Consider the following 19,924-nt stretch of genomic DNA (forward strand, 5'->3'; position numbering starts at 1 on the left):
CTAGAACAGCACATCTAACAATGCAAATCCCTTGCTTATACTTCTGGTCCCATTGACTTGTCTTTTTGATTGAATCTTGGTATTATCTTTCTAAGAGATCATCTCCAGGGCAGACTTCCTATCTTGAATCATATGGAGGCTTATAACACACTTGGGCACATCATCCTGTTTAAAATTTGCTTGCTGGGCATGGTGGAACAGGCCTGTAATCCCAGCAGCTCAAGGGGCTAAGGCAAGAGGAGCACAAGTTCAAAGCCAGCCTTGGCAACTTATTGAGGCCCTAAGCAACTTAGCGAGACCCTGTCTCAGAACTAACAATGAAAAGGACTGGGGATGTGGCTGGAGTTCAATCCCTGGTTCAAAAAAAAAAAAAAAAAAAAAAGTGCTTAATGATTGTTGGTTGACTCGTCTATTGGTGGTGTTTGTTATAGAGAAATGGGCAACTTAGTATTGAGGCCATCTGGTTCAATACTCAAATCTACTCCACACCATGCCCCACGAATGAGCCTCTGGAGTCTGCTCAGAGTCCTTTCCTTTGCCTGGCCCCGGGTCCTAGGACACACTGGGGTGAAGTCAGGATGGCTTGATGAACATACTGCAGTGGGCACTGGTGCTAAGCTGCCTATATAATAAATACCTATGGTGACCTTGGGTGAGTTTCCTAACATTTCTGAGCCTTCGTTTCCTCCTCTGTAAAATGGGAACAATTCTAGCACTTCACGTAGTTGTCCTGAGCATTAGATGAAAGTCCCACTCGCTTTCCTTCTGGTCCTGCTCCAAGGTATCTTAGCTGGCTGAGAAGCAGCTCCCTGAGGAAGTGGAAGGCTAAGAGTTTTGGTAGAAAGCACTTTTCCTCTGCTCTTTCTTCCTCATTTGATTCACCCACTGATCCTTGCCATGACCTCTGACCTCTGACAGAAAGAACAGCCTGGAAATGGCCAGACCCTGCCTGGACCTCAGGCTGGAGAACCACCACCAGGCTGCTGCTCCTCACAGTCTAATCCAGGCTGGTGTTACTTTTGTGTGACTTTGACTTCACACATCACTTCAGAATAGTTATTCCACCTTTTTCTTGATAGAAGGCTTGGAGTAGTGAAGGGTTTCATTATGGATCACAGAGAGCTGAGAGGAGTGCCAGGAGAAGATTCCCAGTCTCTGCATTTTTAGTTGCTTTGCTTCGCCCCTTACTTACCTGTTATTTATTGCGTGGATGACCTGGGAGATAGGTCTGTCCTTCTTGGTGTGTGTGTGTGGCAGGAGAGGCTGGGGGATTAGCTAGCTCCAATGGGAAGGCAGCAAATGCCTGGTCTGGGTTTGAGCTGCAGTCTTCCAGATATTTTTGGTTTGGAATCTTTGGGGATTTCAGCTTTATTTAGGCTTGGAAGTAGAGAAGACTCATTAGGTCTTGAAATTATGTAAGCATGTTACCTCCCTGCTAATAAAATATTCCAGGTTTCCTCAAGTGAGAAGAGTAGGTGGTAGTCGCTCTCCTCTGGGCTCGGGAACTGCTCCATTTTGCTTAGAGGGAGTCGGGGGAGGCATCAGATTCCACTCCAGTGCGGACTCAGGAACTTGGATAGTGCTATGAGAGAGCCCAGGTGTCTGTCCCCGCTTCTGGACTCAGCACACTGCCACTAACACACACTGGAGGGAACTTGACCCAGCAAAGCCTGGCTCTCGGCTGGCAGCTTCTTTATTGTGATTTTCAGGGCTAACAACAAAGTCTTGCCAGCAGCTAATGTCGTTTCTTTGCAGTTCCAGGAGGTGTGCTGATCCTCTCATGAGGACTGGATGTGTGATATATTCATAACTCATATTCCACCCACATCAGCCAAGGCCCTGGGGAAACATGCAGTAAACTCAAAATAGGATTGAAGAGGGTTGGTCTACTTATGAAGGGACCAACACAAAGAAGTAGATGGGACCTAGGCAAGACCCAGGGGCAGTGGAGACCCTGGGACAACAGCCAAGCTGTTCTCTGCTCCCTCCTTTTCAGGCCCAGAAGTGTTCTGAGAGCCTACAAGGAGATTTAGGTCAAGTCAATATCAGGTCAGGAGTGGGGACCTCTGGCCACACAGCCGGTCAGAGGCAACTTCCCCCAGGGACAGGGGAAGACATGCTTAGAACTTCCCTTCCTCCTTCTCGTTGATCTGCTAGGGCTCCCCACTAATCCAGCCCAGCCAGGGGCCAGAGGGCATGAGAGCCCATTGTGCTGGTCTACAGAGGTCGGTTTCCTGAGAGCAGAGAATCCAGAGGGGCAGATGGGATCCCACTGGCATCCCACTTCAAAGAGAATTCCAGGGACTCATGAGCAGAAAGAGAAAAGAAAAACCTTCTAAATAAAGAAAGCACACAATACATAAGAGCTGATTCTCCTAGGAACCCCGCATACAACGGCTACTCTGACATTTGTTTTTGCGCTGCTCCCCGGCCGCCATGGCAGAGGGGAAGCAGTGTTCGCCTTGTGTGTACAGGAGGGTTGACTGGAGAGAACAGTGAGCCGGCTTGTCCCTGGGCCCGCTTCATGCTCCCTGTCCCAGCTTTTAGCACTGATGGTACCAGAGGGTCTTGAAAGGATCCAGGTGCTTCTCTTACTAAGAAGAAAAGAGATGCAGCATCCCTAATTTGGGGAAATATTTGTTTTCAGGTTTCAAGGAGGATTTTCAGATGGATGTTTTTAAGATCCTGGCAGCCATCCTGCACCTGGGCAACGTGCAGATCGCAGCAGTGGGCAACGAGAGATCCTTCATTAGTGTGAGTCTTGTTTGTTTGTCCTTTATGGGTGGGAGGTTTGTGGGAAGCAGGGCTCACAGTTGAGCTGCCTTTGCATTAGCACCAGGCTCAGTTGGACCAGCTGGGCAGACTGGTTTAGCAGGAAGGAGGAAGCCAGGGTTTCCTGGGGTTGTCTTCAAAGAAGAGAGCCTCCTCCCCTTGAGATGGGGGTTGGTTGTTTTTCTGTTTTGTTTTGTTTTTTCTTCAATTCAACAGATATTTATGAAGCATCCACTCTGTTCCAGGGGCTCTGGAGAACAGCATTGCAACATAAAAATCCTGTTGTGGATCTTGTGATCTGGGGAGGGAGGGAAGGAGGCACAACAAACCATTGCAAATCCAGGGCTGATGATGTCTGTCATGAAGGAAAATAAAGCAGGGTTGGGTTGCACGGGAGCCGTGCCTATTGTATAGGGTGGTCAGGAAGAGCCTTTCTGATAAGGTGGCTGCGGGCAGAGACCCAAGGGAGATGATGATGCAAATCACATCTATATCTAGAAGGAGAACTTTGGAAGTAGAGGAAGCAGCTAATGCACAGACCCTCAGAAAAGAGATGGTATCTGAGAATCAGAAGTCAAGTCAGCAAAACTAGAGAATGGCGAGTGTGAGTCAGGATGATGGATGAGACCAGAAACGGGGAGTATGTGTTGCAGATCATGTAGGGTCTTCAGTTTGGGCCAAAACACTACATCCTAACACCGGCTCCAATCCACATCAGAGTGCCAGCTCCCTCTCTGAGAATATATTCCCACCTAGATTCTGCAATAGTTTACTCTCTTGAATGGACACTAAGATGACGCTTAGCAGAAGTCTGTTCTGCAACAAATATTATGAGCAGAGATCCTGGGTAGGGGGTGTGTTTGGTTAGTCTCATCAATGTCCACATGAAGAAGAGAACAAAATGAACAACAGGTAGTAAAAATACATTTCCATGAAGCACAAAATCAGCACACCTTTATAAATTTTTGTATTACTACATCTGTCTTCGTCCACTCTGGCTGCCATAATCATACACTGGGTGTCTTTAACCACTGAAGTTTTCTCTCTCTCAGTTCTGGAGGCTGGAAGTCTGAGATGAGGGCACCAGCAGAGCTGGGTTCTGGTGAGCGCGCTCTGCCTGGCTTGCAGATGGCTGCCTTCATCTTGCATCCTCACTTGGTGGAAACAGCAGGCTCTCTACTGTCTCCTCCTAAAACCCATCATGTGGGCCCCAACCACATGACCGCAGCTAACTCTAATTACCTCCCAATGGCCCCGGCTCCAAATATTTCACTGGAGGATAGCTTGAATGTGTGAATTTTAGAGGGTACCCAAATAGCCCATAACCATGTCTTTATTCATGTCCCCAAAATAACTGATGGGAACAGTCAATAATTTTGTGCAACCTGTGATTTCTAAACTCTCTGGCACCTGCAGTTTAGGGAGGAAGGAGCCAGGCAGAGCAGAGGGTGCACTCTGGCTGGGTGCTTTGTCCTGTGGCCTGTGGCCAGGAACTAATTCTCCTTCTGCTCCAACTCTTCCCCTTCCATCCCTGCAGCATCCAGACCTCACCTCTTAGTTGATTCTCAAATGGCTATTAAGTTGGGAGAGGTGACCTGGACCCAGGGTGAGAATATAATGTGCTTTAAATGACAGCTCCCCTTATTTCCTTGCTCGTTTATCCCAGAGAAGCTGAGCTCTCATAGACTAAAAGTGTGATTTCCACCCAACAAATATTGTCACATTGATCTCTATTTCATGAATTTTATCATAAAGGTGGCATTTTGGAGGAGAAATTAAAATCAGTAGACGAGAAATTCTTCGTTAAGTATTCTAAGAATTTTGTAGAAAATTACCAGCCCTAGCCATAATCCCAGCCACTCAGGAGGCTGAGGCAGGAGGATCCCAAGGTCAAGACCAGCCTGGGCAACTTATTGAGACCTTCTCTTAAAATAAAAATTAAAAGGGCTGAGATGTAGCTTGATGGTAGAGCCCTGAGTTAAAAAACCAATACCATTAGGAGAAAGAAAGAAAGAAAGGAAGGAAGGAAGGAAGGAAGGAAGGAAGGAAGAAAGGAAGGAAGGAAGGAAGGAGAAAGAAAGAAAGAAAGATGTCAGTTTCATAATCATTGTTCTGGCTTTGGTACACACATATAACTCACTCACATCAGGCACTTAGAAGGATGGCCAAATTAAATTCACTTGAAGCCTTTAAAAAATTTTTTTTAAACTGCTGCATCTTTGCATTTCCTTCCTAGCCTCACTTATAGCTGAATTTTTTTACTTAAAAGGTTTTGATCCTTCTTAGAAGGAAGGAAACCAATGACTCTGCCAGTCCCCTCTCCAGCAAGGAGGTCAGGCACACCAGTTATGGTGGTGTTGGTCAGAAGGCAGGTGGGTGGACAGCGAGGAGGTGGCAAGTCTTTTTAGATTGCTTCCTCCTGATGCTTCTAAGAAGCAATCACACGGATACGCTGCTGGGCTGAGATGGAAGGTCCCCTGCTTGAGACCATCCATGGTGCTCAGTTGCATGGCGTCACATCCCCAGGCTAAGTGGACAGAGCTCACAGTTCACGCTGGCTGAAGATGAACAGGAGCTTTGCTGCCCAGACCTGGAGGAGGAGTAAGAGTTGCTTGGTGCATTCAGGATAAGTCCCCCACTGCAGCCCTCATGTTGGCTGAAGAACCAGCCCAGTCAAGGAAACCCCACCATCTCTGTCTGCCACAACATCCGGGCACCTCCTGGGCCAGCCCACCTAGGTAGACTCCTGACTACACTAGATGGGCTAGTGGGTGCACATCCTGACAGATGACCTGGTGTGGTGCCAAGGGAAGAGAGAGGGCTGTGGGTTGTGTCCACGTGCACAGGAGCAGGGGCAGTGGCTTCCATGACCGCTATCATTATTGATGCTCTTTGACCAGAATGAAGATGTACAGGTGGGACACAGCCCTGGTGGGCCCACCATCACAGCCATGGTGCCTGCTCAGGGACAGGTGTGGGATTCGTGTCACTAGAGTCCCTCTTGATTTGCTCCACTATCTTAGGCCTGGTCTCCCTCCTGCCAGCTCCTCTTCCACTCTCACACAGGCCCCAGTGCAGGCAAGGGACAAGGACCAGGACTGGTGGGGTGGTGCTACATTAGATGTCTGAGCAGTCCTGACAAGGTTTGTGCTTGCTTTTAAAGGAGGATGACAGTCACCTGAAGGTGTTCTGCGAGCTCCTGGGTCTGGAGAATAGCAAAGTCGCTCAGTGGCTATGCAACCGTAAAATTGTCACAACCTCTGAGACAGTGGTGAAACCCATGACCAGGCCCCAGGCCATCAACGCCAGGGATGCGCTGGCCAAAAAGATCTATGCTCACCTGTTTGACTTCATTGTGGAGAGAATTAACCAAGCATTGCAGTTTTCAGGCAAGCAGCACACTTTTATTGGTGTTTTGGACATTTATGGGTAAGATTCTCTTCAGTGAGCCTGTTTTTTTCTCACTTAGATGTCAATGATCACTTGGGTCTGTTTTGAATTTTTGTGTGTTTTTCATGGTTACGAGGATGGGGTTCTCTGTTTTCCATGTATAGACTAAGTGCACTCTCCTGGGCCTTGGTATCTTTTATTCAGAGTGCATAAACAAATGTGAAACTAATCAGGCCAAAATCAAGCGCTCATCACATGCCAGCACCCAGAGGTTTCCATGCACTTCCTTTTTGAGTCCTTAAACAACATGACGACTGTCCTCGTTTTTAGAGTTGCAGCAGTCAAGGCTTGGAAAGAGTCCATACCTTGTTCACAGCTGCCCCACTGGCAGGAGAGCTCAGTGCTGTGAAGCCCACTTCTGTTTCTCCCAGAGGCCCCTGAGGCATACAGCCCTGCAGCACTTTTCTGGTTCATAGAAGTGACAGTCACAGCTGACCAGCTCCTGGCCATGCTGCAGGGCCTGAGGCTGATTCAATTTCTCACTTGCACCCGCCTAAATAAAGCCTTTCCCAGGGTGGGATGATAAGCTCCACCCCTTCTCCCCGGGATCTACACTTGGTCTCACCCTGGACTTTGTTCTTTTCCTTCTCTCTACCCACCCTGCTTTTCTGAGTCTCAGATCCGGCTCCAGCTGAGGATGCCTACAGAGTGGCAGAGTAGAAGCGGGCATGGAGCAGAGCTTGAGGGGTTTGTCACCACCCAGGCTTCTGTTTGTTAGCAACTGGCCCCAGATGCCCTGTCCCTCCCCCAGGACCACCCACCACCCCCAGCTTTTCAGGAGGAGAAGGGGAAGTTTGTCCCATGAAAGGCATTGTAGAGTATTCCACCTAGACTGGAAGTCCCCACACCCTGGTGACAAGCAGCTCAACTGACTCTCCCCATGTAAAGGGAGAGCTAGCTGTGCCCTGGGACTTCACGCCCCTGCTGCTGCCTGCTGTGGACATGGGGAGGGTGTAGGGGCCACTGCCAAGCCCTTGAGCTTTCACCCAGATAGAGTCAGCTCTTCCCACAGCTGATTCAGGAGAGACAATGCCACAAAAGAGTTACTGTTTATTTAGACTCTAATACATATGGCTCCCAAATAATGGTTTATGTCAACAGTTATAAAATACTGATACATTACTGGGAGATTCTAGTAAATTATTTACCTCATGTTGTTCCAAGAAAGAATTTGAGCAGCCAGTAAAATTTTAAGTAAACTTTAAAAAAAGGATTAGGCTAGTTTAAAATCGTCTTTCATAATGATGGGAATTTGTGACTATTATTATTCCAGGTTCTTCTCTGTGTTTTAAAAACTAACTTTAAAAATAAAGGTGTATGCCTCTAATCTCAGGGACTCAGGAGACTAAGTTAGGAGGATAGCAAGTTTGAGGCCAGCCTCAGCAACTTAGTGGAACTCTGTCTCAAAATAAAAAGTAAAAAGGAATGGGCGTATAGCTCAGTGGTAGAGTGCTCCTGGGTTCAATCCCAGCACTGCCGATAAGTAAATAAACAACAGAATATATTATTTATATATAATATATTTAAGAATATATTATTTCCTATTTTCATCCAATAAACAAACATTTGCCAGTTACTATATTGGGCTGTAATTGGGGAACAGAGTAGACGCAGGGTCCAGGTCCTCTGGGGACTTAGTTTCAGTGGGTAGGCAGAAGCTAGGTAGGAACAGGGCTGATACCTTGGAGGAGTTGGTGAGTGTGCTGGAGGTGAGTGGGATGGGAATGTGAAGGAGCAGCGAGTGAGGAGCCTGGCAGGCCAGCCAGACCCGGGTCCAGTGGGCCTGTGGACCACTGAAATAAAGACTTTGGTTTTTTCAGCGAAGCGGACAAACCTGAGACAAGAGTATTTGTGAATTACAAGAACTTGTTCGCGCATATTTACAATTTTAATTTAAAAATGGAATTCCTCTTCAGAAATTATAAAAGTCACGTGGCTGCTGCCACCCATGAATTCATGGTCACCCTCTAAAACACAAGTGCCCCCTCAAAGAGGCCGAGCTCTAGCGTGGAGCGAATCTTTCCCTCTTTCTCCAGCATGCCTGTGTGCAGACTAACCCTCACCTGTGCAGACCCCAAACTTCTGAGAGCTCAGCTTGACCTGGAAATAAGGAAGCGTTGGAGGACGAGTAAACTCTTTACTCTTTGAAGATGAGTAAAGCCCAAGTTGTGAGCTTCGAGGTTTAAGATTCAAGTGAAACCAAGGCCATGACTCTCCAGCCTGTGGTGTGCTTTTGTTCTTTGGTTGGAAAGAACTGGGTCTGAGAATCAGAGCCAAGGAGTAAACTCGGTAGCAGACCAGCTGTGTGTCCCCCAGGGAGTCACAGGACCTCTCCAAATTTCAGCTCCTGTGTCTGTTAGACAGGCCTCTCACAGGGTTACTGTGAAGGTCAAATGGAAAATTATGAAGGACCTTGAAGACCATCAGTGTTGTCCAACTGCAAAGTGCTATTCTACTCAACGCACCTCTGGCATTTTAAGTCATAGGTTTAGGTCTTCCCATAGGTTTCGTTTGAAACTTCAGAGTGCATGAAGATAATCACTGACATTTGACATTCTGCTTTGTTCTGGAAAGCCCCATCCTTGGTCTGGCTGTGGGCTTTGGAGCATGATGAGGCCCATTTGATTCTCCCCCAGTTCTCTCCTCCTTATCCAGATCAGCCTCCAGACTTCTGAACCACCGAGGATGAGGTGGAACAGGGCCACAGAGCTGTGTGCATCCTGCTGCTGCTCTGAGTCCCCCTGAAGCTGTCTAGAGGACAGTCGAGGCCCTTATCTGGCCAGGAAATTCTAAACTGAGCCAAAATGGCTCAGTCAAGAGAGACTCAGGGGCCCCATGGTTGGAGCTGGCAGAATCTCTCAGGATTAGAGCGATTAAGAACAAAGCCTTTGGAGGCACCAGGAACTGGGCCAAATAGCCTTCTGGCAGCACTTGCAGGTCCTCGCCATAGTCACCTTCCCCTCGGTACAGTGGGGTCACCGAGTCCTGCACATGGGGCGGAGTTAAGGTGAAAGGAGTTGATGTGTATGTGTGTATGTGCTGACACCTAAAAGCCTGAGCCAGTTCCTCCCAACAGGGTGCTCCTCTGGCAGGTGGCGGATTTGGGGTTGTGATTTGTTTGTCCTGCACCGTGTTTTACAAAGGGAATGATTCACCTAAAAGTTCAGATTTCTGCCCTTTCTTGGGAATCAGGTGATCTAATTTCCCAGCCTACATTCATCTATGGCTGCTACAGCTGGCAGGAGCCAAGTAGCAGCTGCCCCTAGGACAATCCCATTTGCCATGGCTCCTCGGAGTTCATTATTGTGTGAGAGTCAGCCTGTTTCCCATTTGTGCCTCCTGCCTGGCTGCTCCGGGCTCTTGAGTTTGCAACTCCCGGGCAACCACAGAGACAGCTATTGAAAGCCTGAAAGTGGAGGCAGGACCATTTGTGCCCTGCCCCATGTGGGGTCTGTGGGGCCATGGGATATTAAATGACCTTGCCTTTTCCTTCCAGGAATTGCAAAATCCAACCTTGGGGAGGGAAATTCATGCTGCCTCTCTGTGCAGTGGGCAGGGAGTGAGGATATAGGACCCACATGACTTTCTCACTGAAAGCATGGACAGTCCTGTCAGTCTGACTCACAGCTAAATTCTGACACAAGCTGTGTGATCTCAGGCAAGTTTCCCAACCTCTAGAGTCATTTCCTGGTCTATAAAAAGGGGATGATAATGCTGGCATCAGTGTTGTATGGATTAAATGGGTACATCATATTGGGACATGCCTTTTTAAATGCCTGGCTTTGGGTAGGTGTATTGTACACAACCAGATTCCCTCTTGGAGATAATGAGGAAAAATGTAATTTATAAACTTCCAGGATATTAAAACTGGAAGCCTAGAGGTATATTTAAAACTTGGATAAAACAGCAAACTTTTATGCTATGAAATTTGTCAGAAAAGAAAATAAAACCTCTGGATTCAATCCTAGCAACACACACACACACACACACACACACACACACACACACCATTTGCCTATAAATGGATGCACATGTCCTACTTCCTTTTTTAAAATTTGTTTAAACTGTATTTCAGTTTTGAAACCTTTGATGTGAACAGCTTTGAACAATTCTGCATCAATTATGCTAATGAAAAGCTGCAACAACAGTTCAATCTGGTAGGTACTTTTCTACCTTCTTGGAACTAGTTCTCAGCCCTGAGCCAGCAAGAGGCCGGTCTTGCTTTCCTCCATCTTCCAATTTCCCGATTGTTAAGGGAGCCTCATGCTGAGTCCCTGTGCCACCTTGTGGCCATATTTTGAAATCACACCCTCTTGTCTTCCATTTCATCCTTTTTGAGCCTCCAGCCAACTTTTGAGCTTTGGGGCATCACCTGCCCAGATCCTCTACGCAGCCAGGATAAACCATTTAGTTTCCTGAAGACTCCACTGTCTTGTGAGCCTCTGTATCTTTGCATCTGCCTTAACCCACCTGCTCCTGTCCTTTCCCCATTTCTTCATCTTCACTGGGAGAACTCAGGCTTTTTGAGATTTACTCTCCATGAGGGTCTTCTGTGCTGCCCTCTGTCTTTTTGGGGTTAGGAAACATTCTTCTGTGCTTGCTTCTATCACATGGAATTATCATTATTTGCATGCATGTCTTTAAATACATGTGGGCACTCAGAGAGGCCCGGTCTTGTGTTCTTTGTCTCTCTTGGTTCAGTGCCTGCCTCAGTGCATCAGTACTAACAGCAGATGGCTGAGGAATATGGGAATGAGCTTCTGCAACCTGAATTTAAAGCAAGTCATAGGTAGTACCTTCCTAATTACAAACTCAAATATGTCCTCTGGTGGAAAGAGAGATAAGAGATGGATTCCAATTTTTCCCACAGTGGCAAAATTCATTTATTCAAAAGCAAATTTGCTGAGTGCAGAGTATGTATGCCAGGTGCTGAATTGAGTGCTGAGATACAAAAATGGATAAGACACTTAAAAACTATTAGCTAAGTGTTACTTATGGATATTTTGGCATTTTGATATTGCTACATGTATTAAATACAATTGTCACCTCTTTAAGTTCCCTGGATGCAGGAATTTTATTGAATTCATTCTTTATATTCCCTAGCAGCACTTATACCTTGCTTCTAACCAGAGATCAATGAAATTAAATTGCTGGATATCAGTCTGTGTTGGCTCTACCACAAGCTAGTATGGTACTTTTATGCCGGCTTCTTCATTTTGAGGTTTGGCTATTGAAGAGCTATCTGAAAAGCTAAAATGCTTTAGTCACTAGCATTGTCCTTTAGCTTCCAACTAAACTTTGGCTTCATTTCCTTAGAAAGAAGTTTGATTCCTGTTCATAATAGAAAATGCATTTTAAAATCCTAACAGTTACTCCAAGGAACAGCTTATCACTGTTAGTACCCAGCATCCGGGCATTTCATTCTCCTACACAACCCCCAGGAGAAGACAGCATGACACTGGGGACACACAGGCTTTGGCTTACACCCCTCCTCTCCTCCGTCTTTGTGCAGGCCCCCGCCCCTGCAGGGTGTTACCCTCACAGGTCACACGATGCTCTGCTGAGGACTCTCATCTCTGGGCTGTGCATCTGGCTGCTGCTGGGCTGCACCAGATGCTCAGAGGCTCAACAGGAACAAGTTCAGGAGTGAACTGGCTACTTGCCCTCTTAGCCTGCTCACCCTTCTACCCGCCTTGCTCCTTTTCGTGGTTAAACCAACAGGGTTGACCTGGGTCCTGAGCCCACCATTCACCCTATCCCCTGTCCTCTTTCCTGCTCCTCAGCCCTCCCCTTCCCCTAGTCCTTGCTTTGCTTCCCACAGGGTCTCAGCCACCAAATAACACTGGGCTGAGTCTTATTATCTCTAGTCTTGCCCTCTTCAAAGCCACCCCAGGTGTCATCATGACCTTCCTGCCTTTTCCCTCATTGGCCCGAGGCCACAGGACCTGAAATCTCTGGGGAGCATGAAGGCTTTGTATAATCTGACTTATGCCATCCTCTGCCATCTCATCACCTCCCCGTCACTGTGGTACTCTACAGCCTGTACAAGGTTCACCTCTCCACCACCTATGGAGCTCCTGACCCATCCCCACTGGGATCTGCTGTAGGAGCTGTTCTTGCTCCTCCCCTCAGCCAAAACTTCTTTTGTCCTCCAGGGGAGCCTGAGCCCTGTCCCTTGGGAAGCCTCTTTGATACCCTCATGGCCCCAACAAGTCGTCCACACAGATCTCTAAGTTGTGGGCTTCTCACAATGGCTGGGCAGCAAGCATCCTCAGATCTTGCCTGCCCACCCCCCGGCCATTCTGCTGCAGGCCCAAGAGGTTGAATCTGCTGGGAGCAGGGAGGGCCTCCAGGACCACACTGAGTACCATGCTGAGACGGTGGTGACACCAGGAGGTGTCACTAAGGGACCAGGGGACCCACTAAGACCGGGTGGGACAATGACAGTTATACCCACATTAGAAGCTCAGGACGTTGGTCCTAGGAAAGGGGGGGTTGCCAACAAAGATCTTTCTGTTTAAACTTTAATGTAATCATCAACCCTTTATCTGTTTTCCCCAATGCTTGCACCCTGCTCTTTGGGAGCATACTCAGTATTCTACTTACCATATTAACTTTTGGATACCAGCATGTCTTTAAACTTGAACAAGAAGAATATATGAAGGAAGACATCCCTTGGACTCTGATAGATTTTTATGACAACCAGCCAGTTATTGACCTAATTGAAGCAAAGATGGGCATTTTGGAATTACTGGATGAAGAATGTTTGGTAAGTTTAAAAAAAATTTTTTTTTAATGATCTTATCCTTTTTTTTTAACCTTTATTTTTGAGCAATATTTGTAAAGTCTTATGTCTTACCTAATTGATGGGATATTAATTCTGGGACAGTAATGATAACAGGACCCCAGGGGCCAGATGGCCCTCCCTCCCTCGGCCCTCCCTCGGCAAATGCATGCCACCCTTGGGCAGCAGACAGGACATCTGAGTGACGTCCAGCAAGGAGGTGGCCTCTGAGGTTGTACCCCAGTGCACCATGTGCCCAGAATAGGCCTGGAAACAGCAAATGACGCCCTGCTGTTGTTAATGACTCACAAGAAATGAGTTTTCTTTTCCTGGTTCTTGTGAGTCACCAGGAGGTGTAGCTGGAAAACCAGCACCATATGATGTAGAGAAGAGGTCTCTAGGATTTGTCCTGTTATTTTTACCCTCTGGGAGGAGTAGCTGTACAGTGGGTCAGTCCAGCAGTGTTCCACCAGAAAAATCCCCAGGGAGTGTTAATGTTTTTGCTATAAATGACATATTTTGATGCTTAAATATAGCTTTTGGGTTTTTTCCCCCAAAGATTTATTGTATTAAAAATAATGATGATGGGGCTGGAGTTGTGGCTCAGTGGTAGAGTGCTCACATAGCACATGCGAGGCCCTGGGTTCAATGCTCAGCACCACATAAAATCAATCAATCAATAAATACAATAAAGATTAAAATAATAATAATAATAATATTGAAGACTTTGGGTGATTTCTCCTTAGAATTCTCTCTTCCAAGATTCTTCTCACAAATTGTCCTTTCCAATGCCACCTGTGCCTCAGCCCTTATAGTATGTAGAATTAAAGGGCAGGCATCAGGGCCAAGAGTTCTGGAATGATCCACAAGGCACAGGGTGCCAAGGCCAAAGAAGCTGCTAGGAAATATTTATATCTATTCTACACAGGTATTTCCTAGGTGAATCATAAACACCTAATGCAGAAGTCACTTAGACACAGTGAGGTATTAAAGTCACAGAGTTTGGGCTGAATTTAACTGATAGTTTCAAAATCACCAGCATCAAGAACAAGTTTTACAAGGAGCTCAGTTTAAGGAGGTAAGATCTTAATTCAAGGTGGTCATTACTTAGGTAAGAAAACCCATTATTCTGAGGCAGACCTGGAGAGGACACAGGCAGGTGCCAGTTCTGTCCCACTGTGCCGAAAAGGAAGCCATGCTCCTGTCATGGAACCCATTGTGTTTTTCCTGAACTCTGAGACTTCTTTTGGAAGAATCACAAAATATTGCCCATTTTTATTTCTGCACAAGTTGCAGAAATTAAAAAAAAAAAGTGATTACACAGCCATTTCCATTTAGTTTGAAAAGTTCTGTTCTTCTAAAAGGACATTGGTATACTCATTTAAATATCACTACATACCACAAATTATACACAATTATTAGTCAACAATAATTTTAGAAACTACCCTAAAGGTTATTAAGATCAAAGCTAGATTAATGTCTACAGGGTTCTTGTTTGTGTTGTTGTTTTAATCAGAGAGGGAGGGGTTGGATGTGTTGGTGCACACCTGTAATTCTAGTGACTTGGGAGGCTGAGACAGGAATATTACAAGTTCAAGGGCCAGCCTCAGCAACTTAGCAAGATCCTAAGCAACTTAGTGAGACTCTGTATAAAAATGAAAAAATAAAAAGGGCTGAGGCTGGGGCTCAGTGGTAGACTACTCCTGAGTTCAATCTCAGTATTAACAAACAAACAAGAAGGGAGGGCCTCCACCGACATCAGTGCTTTTCTCACCTCCATCATCTTTCATCTCTCACTTTCTTACTTGCTGTTTGATTTGCTTTTCTCTTCCAGTTACCACATGGAACTGATGAAAATTGGCTTCAAAAGCTGTATAATAATTTTGTCAACAAGAACTCCTTATTTGAAAAACCCAGAATGTCAAGCGCATCCTTTATCATCCAGCACTTTGCCGATAAGGTACAGTGAGGTCTTGTGCATTCTCTACCCAGGAACGGTGCTTCCCAGAGGAATGGCTGCAGTTTTTCTGGAAGGGTTCAAATCCCACGTAGCTTGTAGCTTTGATGAAGGATACCTGCACAAATGTGTCTGGGTAATGATGCTTAATTTGTTTTTATTACAAAGTATGTCAAGTCTCAACTGGACTGCTTTAAAGACAAATGTGTCATTCATGGATTTTATTTCTGATTTTTAGAATTTTGATTTTTGACATTTGGTAAATCCATTAACCTTTTCCAATTTGTTTTCCCTATAAGCTTGTGATAATCAAGCAGAATAATTGTTTTCATCGATGAAAGCTATTTCTTTTTGTGTCAGAATAATTGTTTTCATCGATGAAAGCTATTTCTTTTTGTGTGTGTGGTTTTCCTTTTTTTATTAAACCAGAATATCTTTATTATAGTGACAACATAGGGTAACTCAAGGTGATCAGTTTTCAATTTCATCTTTGTTTTCTATACAGCTCCTTTTTATTTTACTTTTTACTAAGCAGATATTACTTTTGTCAGGAGAAAAATAATTTTAAAAATCTCTTCATAGAAAGCTTAGGAAATAGAAGGCAAAAAAGAAAACTTGTCATAAGTGCCTGCCCTGAATGCACATTCTTGTTTGTTTCCCTTCCTTGGGGGAACTCCTGCTCTCTGTCCATTTCCTGCTGGCTGTTACTGGGGGCTGGACGAGGGGACAATGACCTAGAAAGGGGTAACACCTTTGAAGGTCAGAAGAGTACTGTTAAATATGATGCAATGCTTAGGGTCTTTTAGATGGGTCCCTGAAAAGATGCCTATGAAATAAATGATGGTATGCCAAACTGTCATTCATAATGTCAGGGTTCTAGTTTTGTGGGGAAGAGGAAAAGAAGAAACAATTAAAATCCATAAAAATCACATGAGATTCAGTTCAAGGGTCTATCTTTATTCATAGTTTTTATACATATCCTTCTCTCATCTACTACTTCCAAGAAGTACCCCTTTAAAAGAACTAGCAGCATTTTGGACTATGTGGAGGAAAAAAAAAAAAAACAAAACATACACAAAAACTATAGGTTAGATTAGATTCTGGGTCTAATCAGCCGAAGGAATAAAATCCTTCTGAGAGCAAGGTAGATGGGCTTAGATGCAGCAGCTTGCTCCATAATCCCTCAATCCCAGAGGTCCCACAAAGGCACCCAGCTGCTTGGACCACTGGGTCTGCAAATGGTCTCCCTCAACCCACAAAGCTCTCTATTGGGTAGACCTCCGTCCATTTATACTAGTGGTTCTCACACATTCAGGAAGAATTTGTGCAAGAATCCATGTACTTCATTCACAGGGCAGTGTTTACAAACAGCCAGTGCTCCTGGTTCCTAATCTACCAGCAAGGACTCTTCCCCACCTTGGGGCTACCAGGCAGGTTCCATACCCAGGAGACACTGCTCCAGACCTCAGCACCCCAAAAGGCCTGTCTGCTCAAAGTCAACTCTTAAAAATTTTGTTTTTGCAGTGCTGGGGTTCAGACTCAGGGCCTTTCACATGCTAGGCAAATGCTCTACCACTGAGCCATATCTGCCATATCTATAATTAATTTCTGGTGTATTTTTAATTTATATATTTTATTTATATTTATATATATTATATTTATATATATTATTTAATTTATATATATAATATATTAATTTATATATATATTTGTGTATTTTTAATTATATATGTATATGTATATATATACACATATATATAAAATATTAATCTTACAATCCAGAGACAGAAACTATGAGGTTTTGAATGTTTAGACAGCCACCCTGGATTTGCTTGAGGGATTTGAGAAGCCTTACTAACCAGAAAGTACATGGAGGGTTTGTGTTTTTTTTTTTTAAGCCAAATTTAAGCATTGCAAGCATTTACCCACTCGCAGCCTGACATTGAGGGTTCAGTGAACACTCAGCTCAGTGGGCAGTGGGTAGTTTTTGTTTCCTTTCTTGCATATCAATGCTCATTTACGAAAACAGCATTGGACCCAATGGTCACCACTCAGTTTTTCCTCCTGCTAGTGGCTTCCCAAGCAAAGGCAGCCGTAAGCTTGGTTTTCTTGTATGAACTGCACATGCTACAGGAAAGGAGTGGTCACCTGTGGCCAGAGGGCACCCACAGGTGAGTGCAGTGTGGTCAGTGTTCTGCAGGAGCACCTGGCTCTCTATATCAGAAGACCCATCCCCCACTTCCTAAACTAACCTGTAAAGGGATTGCTGTGATAAACAGGAACCTCCTTATTAAATTGCCTTTATAAGCCTCTTTCTTAAGATTTTTTTTTTTTTTTAAGAGCGGATTTGGGTATAGTCCAGCAGGAGGGCTTGGGGTGTAGCTCTGTGAAAGAGTGCATGCTTAGTATGCATGAGCCCCGGCTTCAATCCCCAGCACCACAAAGACAGAAACAAAAAGGAAAGAGGGGGTGGGTGGAGAAAGAAAGAAAAGGAAAGAAATGACAACTGTACTTACATCCTGTCTCTTTGAAAATAATCAGTCCCTTTCTCTGCATAGGTAGAGTATAAATGTGAAGGTTTCCTCGAGAAGAACAGAGACACTGTCTATGACATGCTGGTTGAAACCCTGAGAGCAAGCAAGGTTTGTGGAGTCCTAAGGGGTAATGAATATTATTCATTATATAATTGATATGGATCTAGATATATATCAGGAAAGAGAGAGAGAGGGGGTGGGGGAACGTACACATGTTGTCTAGGCTATAGCAAGTTGTGGCTGGCTCGTAGATACAATAACCTTTTTTGGTTTTCAGAACCCAGAGGCACTTAACCACTGAGCCACATCCTCAGTCCTTTTTAAATATTTTATTTAAAAACAGGGTCTTGCTGAGTTGCTTAGGGACTCCCTAAGTTGCTGAGGGACTCGCTAAGTTGCTGAGGCTAGCTTTGAACTTGCAATCCTCCTGCCTCAGCCTCCCAAGCCACTGGGATTACAGGCATGGTCACCATGCCTGGCCAAAAATAACTGTTTTTTAAATTGGGAGTAAAACATCCTTCTAGCAGCTGAAAGCATTTAAAATCAATTATATGCAAATCAGAAACTAAATGTGCAGATGCCAGAAAGGAAGACAGCTAACCCAATCAGGGAATCACAATTCACCTTTAATTCAGATATTCACACGTTTCAATAGCACTTGCCATGTGTCCGGTGCTGTTTTAATTTCTGAGGATACAGCCAGCAGGTTGCTGCCCTGGTGGAGCTCAGGGTCTAGAGGGAGCTATGTCCCTCTAGATGGATGTGTAAACAAGCAGGTTGGTAGTATTAAGAGACAATGAAAACATGCCAAGGGAGACTGCTCAGGAAGGACATGCTGCTTGGCATGTCTAGGGTCCTCAAGTCCATACTTTCTATGATGAATAGTTTCACCAAAAGAATGGCTTGTGGCTTCTTCTCTTTTACTTTAGATATTTCTTTATGAAATTTTGAGAATATTTCATGCATTAGGCTTCATTCCTGTGGTAATTTGGTTATGATATTTGTTTTCCCTCCTTTAAAAGATCTGAGCACATTATTGATATTCAAATTTCTTGGCAATTTCCCAAAGAGCCCAGGAACTTGCACAGATGATTATAAATAGATGCCAGGCCATGACAACTGAATTTATTAAAATTGGCTTATGACAGAGCAATCAATATTGAAACAAACTGCATTTTTTTTGTGAGGAAAAAAATAGTGGATTTAATTTACCAGCCCCTAGCTGAGTTGCCACGGGGTCCAGTCTAGAAGATGAAGGCAAATGTTGGTGAAACAGAAATAGGTGTATCTACTGAGCACACAGTGGGAGCTTCCTATTCATTCATTCCTGAGGGCATACAAGAACACCTTAGGCAGAGTTCAGCCTTGAAGGACACTGTCAATGTCTGGTTTAGAAGAATGTAATAGGGACTGGCGGAGTAGCTCAGGGGCAGAGCTTGTGCTTGGCATGCTTGAGGCCCAGCACCAAAACAAAAACAAAATATGAGGTTCACTCGGAGACAAGAGGGACATTCAAGGGAATAAGTGATACAAGGAAGAAAGTAACAATTGCCTTAAAATAGGTACAAATAGAAGATGAAGATAGGGATTAACTCATGTTGGACATCAGGGAGAGTGTTATAAGAAAGCACAGCTGGAACATTTTAATAGAGCCTCAACTGCTAGGTAGGGGTTGGATTTGCAGGGATGAGAAGGTGGGGAAGGAAGGAGGAGATTCCAGGTGAGCCGGGGCACCAGGTGGGAATAGAAGTGTCTCACTTTTCTGACCCTTGGAATGATATCCAGATATAGACATTACACTTGTCCTCTATGTCCCCTGTCCTGAGAAAGAAGCCATGGGCCACCCTTAGTGAGTATGACCCTGAGCGGGATTGAGCTCTGGCTGTAGATAGTGGCTGAGGTGGTTACTATACTACCCACTACTTTAGATGGCTGTTGTAACTTCTTGGTTTGCACCAGTGAGGACTGTGGGCAGATACTTTTGGATGTTGAAATCCTCTCTTTTACTTCCAGTTTCATCTCTGTGCCAACTTTTTTCAAGAAAATCCCATTCCTTCTTCCCCTTTCGGCTCAATGATCACAGTTAAATCTGCTAAGCAAGTCATCAAACCAAACAGCAAGCACTTCCGGACCACAGTTGGGAGCAAGGTACAAGAAGATGCTAAGGGCGAGGGGGTCCCCGGGGAGCAATCATAGGACCCACACCTCAGACCTGGCCATAGACCATGGGCCTCTTCAAATCCGGTACACACACAAATGCAAAAAGTTCATTGCCATCATACTCCAGATGCCAAGGCAGCACACACCGAGCAAGCTGCACCCCCCTACATAGCAGCATGCTGTACCACTTCTCTGCTCTCTGGGAGGACAGGACAGAGTGTGGGTCATGCTAACAACCAAAGTCATGGTCTGAAACCTTCCATAATA

General features: G+C 45.1%; 1 protein-coding gene across 6 annotated transcripts in view; it reads left to right on the forward strand.

Moving 5' to 3' along the window:
* The window catches only part of Myo5c (myosin VC), a 91,959-nt gene that overhangs the window by 23,709 nt on the left and 48,326 nt on the right, over window positions 1-19,924 (forward strand). For all 6 annotated transcript variants that reach the window (XM_040274737.2, XM_078049599.1, XM_040274736.2 and 3 more), the window contains 7 exons: window positions 2,648-2,754; window positions 5,936-6,201; window positions 10,298-10,379; window positions 12,851-12,991; window positions 14,841-14,966; window positions 17,522-17,605; window positions 19,511-19,645. In XM_040274737.2, the coding sequence (XP_040130671.1) occupies window positions 2,648-2,754; window positions 5,936-6,201; window positions 10,298-10,379; window positions 12,851-12,991; window positions 14,841-14,966; window positions 17,522-17,605; window positions 19,511-19,645 (941 nt within the window). The remainder of the gene's footprint in view (window positions 1-2,647; window positions 2,755-5,935; window positions 6,202-10,297; window positions 10,380-12,850; window positions 12,992-14,840; window positions 14,967-17,521; window positions 17,606-19,510; window positions 19,646-19,924) is intronic.

This window comes from Ictidomys tridecemlineatus, chromosome 5, assembly GCF_052094955.1.
Source record: "Ictidomys tridecemlineatus isolate mIctTri1 chromosome 5, mIctTri1.hap1, whole genome shotgun sequence".
Lineage (NCBI taxonomy): Eukaryota > Metazoa > Chordata > Mammalia > Rodentia > Sciuridae > Ictidomys > Ictidomys tridecemlineatus.